Source organism: Armigeres subalbatus, chromosome 3, assembly GCF_024139115.2.
Source record: "Armigeres subalbatus isolate Guangzhou_Male chromosome 3, GZ_Asu_2, whole genome shotgun sequence".
Taxonomy (NCBI): domain Eukaryota; kingdom Metazoa; phylum Arthropoda; class Insecta; order Diptera; family Culicidae; genus Armigeres; species Armigeres subalbatus.
The window spans coordinates 17,716,865-17,728,152 of NC_085141.1; the positions used below are offsets into that span (position 1 = coordinate 17,716,865).

The following is an 11,288-nucleotide window of genomic DNA, read 5'->3' on the forward strand; positions in this document are numbered from 1 at the left end:
GAGACAGCAGACCCGCCTTTTTCAGGAGAAGAAACGCCACCAGGCAAAAGGGGAGTGCGAGGCGATGGAACAGCTGTGCCGTTCTCAAGAAACGCGCAAGATCTATCAGAAGCTCAACGCATCCCGCAAAGGCTTCGTGCCGCGAGCCGAAATGTGTCGGGATAAGGATGGGAGCATCTTGACGGACGAACGTGTGGTGATCGAAAGGTGGAAGCAGCACTACGAGGAACATCTGAATGGCGCTGAGAGTACAGGCAGTGAAAGTCAAGGCAGCGGAGGAGATGACTTCGTCAGTTCAGCGGACGATGGAAGCCAACCAGCTCCCACATTGAGGGAAGTTAAGGATGCCATCCAACAGCTAAAGACTAATAAAGCAACTGGTAAGGAAGGTATCGGAGCTGAGCTCATCAAGATGGGCCCGGAAAAGCTAGCCACTTGCCTGCAAAAACTGATAGTCAGAATCTGGGAAACTGAACAGCTACCGGAGGAGTGGAAGGAAGGGGTTATTTGTTTATTTAAATTATAACATTCAACCGACCTATTGTGGTCTTATTGAACTACTAATATACATACATCAAATTAAAACTATGTATGTATTACATTAATAAGCATTGTACAATACAATCAATGACCAATATCAATACATAATTAAACCTCTCAAAACATATGATATAACAATAAACAATAAGCAAAGGAAACGATGTTACAATACTGCATGATTGCAAACAAAACACAAACATAATTTATTATTCTACCTAAACATTTCCTATTTACACATGAATTTGTTGTTCTCAATAGCAAGGTTTCCAGGTTTCACTTGAACGATTAACGAATTCTCGAAATCTTATCCCTTTAGGCCAAGTTGTTTTCGTCAGTGCTAACGCCTTTCGATCAATATTCAACTTAACTTTGAATAAAACGTAGTCTAATGAATTAATTGAATTCTCCATATCGGAACAAGCCTAACTACATCTTTGCATGTCGACAATGGAGCGCTTAGACAGCTCGATATTAAGAGGCTAACATCGCTCACAGTGGCACTTCTGTCAATGTTAGTCAAATACAACGAAAACTTTTCACATTCCTCTTCGCCCTGTAGTAACGAACATCCAGCATCCTCATGATCATCAGGTGTAAGATTTTTTTATGTACAGGTTATCCGACTTCGTCAGTAGATGGGAATAACCAGCGCGGGTGGGGGACATACATTTTCAGTGCAAAACGTAAACAAACGAGCATAAATTCCATACAAAAATCCAAGATGGCTGAGTAGGGGATATTGACAAGTCGGATAACCTGTACATAAAAAAATCTTGATCAGGTGATTCAAAACGATTTATCGAAGCAATAGGAGTAGAGTGACGATGCGGTGTTATTGGAGTAGGTTTCCGTATAACATCTGCTAGCGTGTGCTTGATGTCTGCAACCGTTTTCTTTAGATCCTCGAACGGCATGCATCAGTGCTAGTGGCGGCATCAGCGTGTGTTCGTTCTCGCAGTTTGCAAAACAATACCATGCATGTATCGCAAATCCAAATAATATTTTTGGATAGCACGCAGAGATCATCTTCAGTCACTCCAACACAGCTACCATGAAACAGCTTAGCGCAATTCCCTTCACACACTGTATAGGGAGTATCTGAGCTGATAAAGAGAGAGCATTTCCCACAGTTGTTTGCCATTTTGAAATGATAGAGCACTAAATATTGCGATGGATTTTCCGCGGAATATTAACGTTTGGACGAATCGTAACAAGTCAATTGATCATTCCGTGCCGATAGTTCGAACGAGCCAGACGTGTGTGCTGTGTCTCATCGCGGATTGTGTTCGGTAGTGCAGGTGCTATTGTGTGGTGCGTATCCTACCTACGGATCCAAGGCGATCACTGTCGGCGAGGGGAAGTAGCTGCTTCTGGCGACGCCAGTGAAGCAGGCTATTGTTACTGCTGCTACCTACAGCAGCAGCCGCATATAAGTGGCAAAGAGGGTTGTATGGTTCTCCAACAGAGTGGGTCTGATTAGAATAGTTTGAATTATTTTTTTATTAGTTTTTTTCTAATTAGTTAATAGTTATTAGTTCTTAGCTTGTAATAACTATACTTCCAACACCTTGCGAGGTGATAATGGAGGCGGAGACTGCGGAGGGCAGTGGGCCTCCCAAAGATGGTGGTCGCACACGATTCTACCATGCATCTTCTCCTGGGCCTTGGGTTGTTTACTTTCGGCAGAAAGTGAAAAGCCTAGATTTTCTCGGCATTAAGCGAGATTTGACGCGTCGTTTTCCGAAAACTGATTTCCATCAGGTAAATCGGAACAAACTACGCATAACCGCACCTACATACAAGGATGCAAACGAAATCGCTAAAGACAAGGCCTACAATGTTGAATATTTGGTTTATGTCCCTCGCGGGAGGTCGAAATCGAAGGTGTGATAAACGCAGCGAGCCTGGCCTGCAAGGATGTACTTGCAGGAAAAGGTCGTATTAAGAACGCCCTGCAATCTACTGTGGATATTCTGGATTGCAAAGAGTTGCATTCAGCAGCCATGGTAGATGGTAAGAAAGTGTATTCTAAGTCAGGCTCGCTTCGGGTGACGTTCACCGGTTCGATTCTCCCAAAATATGTAGATATTGAAAATATGTTATTTCCGGTGCGTCTTTTTGTGCCGAGGGTGTTCAATTGTACCAACTGCAAACAGTTGGGGCACACTGTCGACTTTTGCGACAACAAGCCCCGTTGTGGCAAATGTTTTGAAAAGCATGGGGAGGAGTCCTGTCAACAACAAGCTACAAAGTGCGCTTATTGTGGCATGGATCCTCCCCATGGTTTGCAAGAATGCCCAGTGTACAAAAGCGCACCCAAAAGTGAAGCGCTCGTTGGTACAGCGCTCCAAGCAGTCGTATGCGGAAATGGTTAAGTCGCAAGACACATCCGCCACAACCACCGCCACGGCTGCTATTTCAGCTGCCGTTCGAGTAAGTGATTACTACGATTCTATTGCCACTGATGAATTGGACTCCGACGTAGCTGATATGGATGATTCTTCGGAGGTACACGTGCCCGAAAAGAGGAAGCAACCGTCTTCCCCGGGATCGCGCCGTAAGAGAACAAAAGTCATCCATAAAAGCTTGCCAAAATCTGAAGGTAATGGGGGATTATTTAAAATCCCGAAGCAATCTGTCTTCACTGCTCCTTTGGATCCTAGTTGCAGTAAGACATTCCCGCCATTGCCTAAAACTGATGTTACAAAGAAACATCCGGTTAGGAGAATCAATGAAAGAAAAAATGCAATTCGCACTTCCAGAAAAAATATTCCGTCCAAGCGAGGATTGATCTCCTTTAAGGACCTCGTGGACCGTTTTCTGAATTTGTTCAATATTCCGAATTCATTGTGGCCACTCATTGACCTCTTTATACCAACAGTAGAAAGTTATCTGAAGCAATTGACTGTTTCATGGCCCCTTCTTGCAGAAATTGTATCTTTCGATGGATAATACGGCCATGCAAGATACAATCACTGTGCTGCAGTGGAACTGTCATAGTCTGAAAAATAAATTAGACGTGTTCAAGTTTTGATTCGCAATTCCGATTGCGATATATTTGCACTCTGTGAAACATGGCTTTCTTCTGAAGATGAAATCAACTTCCACGATTTTAATATTATTCGCCAAGATCGGGATGATCATTATGGTGGCGTTCTTTTGGGGATCAAAAGTGCTACTCCTTCTGCAGAATTCCCATTCCGACTGTTAATGGCCTAGAGATCGTCGCTTGCCAAATAAATGTAAAGAATAAAGATCTTTGCATAGCTTCAGTGTACATTCCTCCAAATGCCTCTATTAATCGTCGACATTTTTGGAGCGCAGTCTCCCTCCTATCATCTCCAGTATTGATATTGGGTGATATGAACGCACATGGTATTGGATGGGGCGAAAGATATGACGATTATAGAGCGCCTATTTTCTATGATTTGTGTGACGATTTCAATTTGAATATTTTGAACACTGGTGAAGTAACTCGAATAGGACCAAATGGTGAACAAAGCCGTATTGATCTGTCTTTATGTTCAAATTCACTATCGTTAGATTGCACGTGGAAGGTAATTCAAGATCCCCATGGTAGTGACCATATGCCGATAGTCACCACAATTAAGAGTGGCTATCAACAATCTGAACCGGTTAATGTTCCTTTCGATCTCACGAAGAACATTGACTGGCAAAAATTTGCATCGGCGGTAAAAATTGGTATTGAATCAACTGATACTCTTCACCCTTCGGATGAATATCGATTCCTTACTGAGTTGATTCAAAAGAGCGCACTAGAAGCACAGAAACGACGCGTTCAAAGTACATCTGTATTCAGAAGACCAGCCACTCCTGGATGGGGTGATGAATGTACTAAGTTTTAGTCTGAGAAATCTGATGCCGTCAGGGCCCTCCGTAAACACGGAAGGTCAGAGCCTTTTGAAGAAGTTTTGAGGCTCGAAAGAAAACTCAAAAATCTTCTCAAGGCAAAAAACGTAGCTACTGGCGACGTTTTGTCGAGGGACTATCACGAGAAACCTCAATGACAACACTTTGGAAAACGGCTCGCAACATGCGGAACCGCATTTCCACCAATGAGAGTGAAGAATACTCCAATCGATGGATATTCAACTTCGCAAAAAAGGTCTGCCCAGATTCCGTACCAGCAGAACCGCTATTTCGAGAATCAGTCACTGATCCCGGTTCTTTGGGTGGACCATTCACAATGCTGGAACTTTCTATGTCTCTTCTTTCATCGAATAACTCTGCTCCGGGATGCGATAACATCAAATTCAATCTTCTGAAAAACCTCCCAGATATCGTAAAAAGACGATTACTTGACCTGTACAACTGTTTCATGGAGTACAACATTGTGCCACCTGAATGGCGACAGGTCAAAGTAATAGCTATTCAAAAGCCTGGGAAACCAGCGTCTAATCACAATTCATACCGACCGATTGCCATGCTATCATGCATGAGAAAATTATTGGAGAAAATGATCCTTTCAAGAGTCGACCATTGGGTCGAAGAAAATGCTTTCAAATACTCAGTTTGGATTAAGAAAAGGAAAGGAACAAACGATTGTCTAGCGTTGCTTTCTTCAGATATACAACTGGCCTTTGCGCACAAGGAGCAATTGGCTTCAGTATTCTTGGACATTAAGGGCGCTTTTGATTCAGTTTCCATAGAAGTACTGTCAGACAATCTGCACAGTAATGGATTACCCATTATTTTGAATAATTTCTTGTACAATTTGTTGTCAGAAAAACAAATGAACTTCACACTCGGCACTCTGACAACTTCCAGAACTAGTTACATGGGCCTTCCTCAAGGTTCATGTTTAAGTCCCTTGCTTTATAATTTCTATGTCAAAGATATTGACAATTGTTTGGAAGGACAATGCACGCTCAGACAACTTGCAGATGATGCCGTGGTCTCTCTAAGAGGTCCATGTGCAGCTGTCTTGCAAGGACCATTGCAAAGTACCCTGGATAATCTGACTGTTTGGGCCAGACATTTAGGGATCGAGTTTTCACCGCAAAAACTCAGTTGGTTGTGTTTACTAAGAAGCGGTATCCTGCTCAACTGAAACTCAAGCTGTTGAATGATGACATCAACCAATCTTTATCTTCTAAATACCTTGGGGTCGTGTTTGATTCCAAATGCACCTGGAAACTCCACATTGAGTATTTGATACAAAAATGCCGGAAAAGGATCCATTTTCTACGTTCTATCTCCGGAACATGGTAGGGTGCTCACCCGGAAGACCTAATCAAACTCTATAGAACGACTATTCTCTCTGTTTTAGAGTATGGCTCCTTCTGCTTCCTCTCAGCAGCTGATTGCCACCTGATCAAATTGGAACGAATTCAGTATCGTTGTTTGCGTATTGCCCTTGGCTGCATGCATTCAACGCATAACATGAGCCTGGAGGTGCTTGCTGGAGTCACTCCTTTAAAGCACCGTTACTGGGAGCTCTCGCTTAGAATACTCATCAAATGTGGAACAAGTAACACACTTGTTCTAGATAACTTCGATAATATGCTTGAACTAACTTGCCGTTCAAGATTCCTGAGAGTTTATCTCAACTACATATCATCAGATCTTTGTCTTCCGTGTTATAATCCCCCTCGAGTACACTTCACCAACGACAGTTCCTCAATTGTATACGATCTGTCCATGAAACATGCTGTTCAAGGAATACCAGATCATCTTCGACAAATATCTATTCCCTCACTTTTTTCTGAAAAATATGAACATGTCAATTGCAACAACAGATATTTCACTGATGGTTCTCGCATCAACGGATCCACTGGCTTCGGTGTTTTCAATGTAACTTGAACCACCTTCCAAAAACTTCAGGAACCGTGTTCGGTTTATGTTGCTGAGCTGGCAGCAATTAACTTCGCTTTGGGGATAATTTCCAATCAGCCCGTAGACCATTATTTCATCTTCTCGGATAGTCTTAGTTCTATCGAGGCACTCCGGTCGATGAAACCTGTTAAGCACGCATCCTACTTTCTTACAAACATAAGAGAGCAGATGCGTGTTTTGGTCGAAAGATCATTCAAGATTACCTTTGTTTGGGTCCCATCTCACTGCTCAATCTACGGCAATGAGAAGGCAGATTCGCTGGCAAAGGTGGGCGCACAGGAAGGTGAGGTTTATGATAGACAATTCTCGAGCAACGAGTTTTTCCCATTAGTCCGTCAGAGTACTCTTCAAAGTTGGCAAAGGAATTGGACACACAATGAACTCGGACGGTGGCTATTTTCCATAGTTCCAAAAGTTTCTGGGCGAGCGTGGTTCAGAGGTGAGGACTTAAGTCGAGGCTTCATTCACGTGATGTCGAGACTTATGTCCAATCACTATTCACTAAACGCACATCTGTACAGAATAAACCTTGTCGATAGCAACTTATGTAGGTGCGGAGCCGGTTATGATGACATCGATCACGTAGTTTGGTTCTGCTCGGAAAATGACGCCTCCAGAGAGCGACTTTTGGATACCCTTGTGGCCCGAGGTAAACATCCCTTCAGGGAAATTCGAGGTGTTTTGGGGGATCGTGATGCGGTCTATATGCAGGCCATTTATGATTTCATTTGTGATTCTGACATCAAAATCTAATTTTTTTTCTTCTGTCAAAGTTTTTTTGTACTGTCTCTGTCTATATGTTCCGTAGATCTCCGTTACTCAGGCCATCCGGAAGACGCTCCCAGTAGAACCAATCCTCGAGCACGACGACACATCGTCCCACATCGTCCCTTACGCCAAATGCCCGGATGAGTAGCCGAAATTCCTTGATTCCGAATCCTAAGCCTCGTCCATCCTTTAATATTGTAAACCTCGAGTCACCACGAGTACGCTGGCTCCTAACCCTCTCTTACTAACTAAAAAAACGACATTGATTGTATATATCACAAAGAAATATGGCTCCGTAAAGTGTTATACACGCCTGAGCCTACCAAATAAACGAACTTGGAAAAATAAAAGTCAATTGATCAAGATTTATTTTATTGCGAATACACGAAGATACACAAATCAACTTCACAATTTAATCGCGTTTATAACATGTAGAATTTTATGCGAGAAACCGGAGTAAAACGAAAAGATCCGATCGAAGTGCTGCAGAGAGCGAGTTGTTGCCCCATCTACAAGAAAGGCGACAAGTTGGAGTGTGAGAACTTTCGAGCGATCACCATCTTTAATGCCGCCTACAAAGTGATATCCCAGATCATCTTCCGTCGTCTGTCACCATTAGTGAATGAGTTCGTGGGAAGTTATCAAGCCGGCTTCGTTGACGGCCGCTCGACAACAGACCAGATCTTTACTGTACGGCAAATCTTTCACAAATGCCGTGAATACCAGGTCCCAACGCACCATCTGTTCATTGATTTCAAGACGGCATACGACAGTATAGACCGCGTAGAGCTATGGAAAATTATGGACGAGAACTGCTTCCTTGGGAAGCTTACGGGACTGATCAAAGCAACGGTGGATGGTGTGCAAAACTGTGTGAAGATTTCGGGCGAACACTCCAGTTCGTTCGAATCGCGCCGGGGACTAAGACAAGGTGATGGACTTTCATGTCTGTTGTTCAACATTGCGCTAGAAGGTGTCATGCGGAGAGCCGGGTGTAACAGCCGGGATACGATTTTCAAAAGATTCAGTCAATTTATTTGTTTCGCGGATGACATGGACATTGTCGGCCGAACATTTGCAAAGGTAACAGAACTATACACCCGCCTGAAACGTGAAGCAACAAAAGTTGGACTGGTGGTGAATGCGTCAAAGACAAAGTACATGCTTGTGGGCGGAACCGAGCGCGACAGGGCCCGCCTGGGAAGCAGTGTTACGATAGACGGGGATACCTTCGAGGTGGTCGAGGAATTCGTCTACCTTGGATCCTTGCTAACGGCTGATAAAAATATTAGTCGTGAAATAGAAAGCGCATCATCTGTGGAAGACAGGCCTACTACGGGCTCCAGAAGAAACTACGGTCAAAAAAGATTCCCCACCGCACCAAATGTGTCATCTACAAGACGCTAATAACACCGGTTGTCCTCTACGGACATGAAACATGGACAATGCTCGAAGAGGACTTGCAAGCACTCGGAGTATTCGAGAGACGGGTGCTTAAGACCATCTTTGGCGGTGTGCAAGAAGACGGTGTGTGGCGGCGAAGAATGAACCACGAGCTCGCTCAGTTCTACGGCGAACCCAGTGTCCAGAAGGTAGCTAAAGCCGGAAGGGTACGATGGGCAGGATATGTTGCAAGAATGCCGGGCAGCAACCCTGCAAAGATGGTGTTCGCTTCCGATCCGGCAGGTACGAGACGGCGTGGAGCGCAGCGAGGTGCAAGGTGGGCAGACCAGGTGCAAAACAACTTGGCGAGCGTGAGGCGCATTCGAGGATGGAGAGATGCGGCCTCGAACCGTGTATTGTGGCGTCAAATTGTTGATTCAGTGTTATCTGTTTAGATCTAAACTAAGTAAATGAAAGGTTGATGAAGACAAGAAATGTTTATGATGTAACGATATGGAAAGCGATACGAGGACGCAACCAATCTAGCCCGTCTTCTGCACAGTTGATTGTGATCCCAAAACGATTAAAAAACATCGATCTTACTTTACTTGATGAGGTTTACGTTTTTTCATACCTACAACTACGCAAAGCTTTAATACATAATTTACAAACGTCAAACTGTTTTACACTTTTTGATGGACATAATTAATTAATCTCATGAATAACAAGTTCTTCTAACCGATTCTAACCGTTCTTCTGTGATACAAAAATATCAAACTCATTCCTAATGGTGCATGCGAATCGAGAATTTCATCGACATGAGCACCGAAACCTTACCCATATCTCTTGTCTCGTTAGTGTCGGAACGGAATGTGCTAACCATATTTCAAGTTAAAAATTAACTTTCTAATTTTGTTCCGCTTTTCCGCATGATTTACCCCATGGCGAAAAAACTGTATCACATTCAGAGGCAGCGGGTGGAATCCCGTTATGTAACAGTATGTGAGGTGAGAAGCCAAAAATGGTAGAGGTCATGTTTTATGCGCTCATCCATTCCCAACATATATTCAGTATCTAAGTCGCTGTAACTACAGAAAATGTGCAACATATAATATACTTCATATCGGCGACGTGGAGAGGGGCCATCCGGGTGAAACTTCTAACACCCCCGTGTATGGAATCGCACTTGTCAAGCTTGGGTGTGAAGCAGGTTGGGATGCAGAAGGTCACCTTTCTCAAGGGATATCAGTTGAGAGATAGTGTTCACATTTTTATCATCATATCGCTTTTGTAACAGCTATTCCCGATAAAAGTCAAGCATCACACATCCAAAAACTTAGCTTTCTAGTGTCAAATATGATATGAACTCTAACATTCGTCACTACACGCAGCATTTTGACAAAATGTTATCTTCAAAGGTTCTGGAAGTTCAACAACTCCAAGCTAAAGACAGGAAAGCATTCTCGCTACGGTAATTCTTAACGATAATGTATAACATTTTTAATGAGGTAAAATCATGACCTGGGTCTTCGCCGCGTTCGCCGTCGCCACTAGCTCTTCCAGCTAGTGAGGTATACTTGATGCAGATTGCAGATGGTACTTGACCTTTAGTCGATGCTGCTGTTGCTTGTGCGGTTCCAATGGTAGAAGGGAATTGCTCGACGGTGGGCCGACATGGTCGATTATTTCATCTCGTTGATAGCTAGTTCTTTTTCGGGATAGTTGAAAGCCTTCATCCGCATTTCCCACCCTTACTGGTGGCCCGATGATTATCACCTCAGTTGGCGCAATTTAGGTCAGCTACCTCCATTTTGTCGCACTTTTCCTTTGTCCAATACCGGCTGTAATGCCCAACATTGCAGCAGTTCGTACCTTGCGTTACATCGCAGCGAACAGGCCAGTACCGCTCCCAGCCGACGACAGTGTAATTAATTACTCCGACCAGCTTTAGGTCCCTGGCCTCGGCATTTCTTCACATTGTCTTGTGAGCGAATTTGTGCACGGTGACAGGCTTGAGTCCACAGCCCTATAGCTCGGCGATCAGTTCTTCCTCCTTCATATCGTGGAGCCCTCGCAGCAAACCCTTGAGCGGCTTCGTGCCATGGAGGTCATGATTACAGAACTCATACTTGTGGTGATATCGTTTCATATCGTGTTTTGTTGTCAAACCGATCATTGCACCGGGACACAACTCTAAATGAAGTTTTCAGATTAGTCCAGTTTTACCTAGTATTACACAAAATTGTATGATTTCTGCTAATAAAAATGTAGCCCAGATTTCCTCTATTTTTTCTAACTCTTCCGTTTGTTAACTCTCATTGTAGGACGGCACCTTCTCTGTGGTGGACTTTATGGAGGCATTCCAGGAGCACGAGGTACAACGGGTGCTGCGTGCCTATCCGGAGACGATCACCATGGACGTACACTGCGCCCCGGTTGGCAACTGGCAAGCCATTCAGGACAAAACCTTTGCCCGACTCTGTCGCATCCGTCTGAATCCAGTCGATGTGCTGAGCTCGGGCAGCGAAAAGTTAAATGCATTTGTGGACTATCTAGCATCGATGATCGTACCAACGGAGATCTCCGAACTGTTGGAAAGCTCCGACGTGGTCGGCAATATCCGCTTCAGCCATCCGACTCTGTATGTCTTCCCCGGTGGACAAGGCGACGCCGCATTGTTTGGTATAAACGGATTCAACATGCTGGGTAAGATCATCTACAAGGAAAAAAAGTGTGTTCAA

General features: G+C 44.0%; 1 protein-coding gene across 1 annotated transcript in view; it reads left to right on the forward strand.

Annotated features, from left to right (window-relative positions):
- The window catches only part of LOC134225299 (microtubule-associated protein futsch), a 334,589-nt gene that overhangs the window by 299,692 nt on the left and 23,609 nt on the right, over positions 1-11,288 (forward strand). Inside the window, exon 4 of the mRNA XM_062705255.1 lies at positions 10,872-11,253. Coding sequence (XP_062561239.1) covers positions 10,872-11,253 — 382 coding nt within the window. The remainder of the gene's footprint in view (positions 1-10,871; positions 11,254-11,288) is intronic.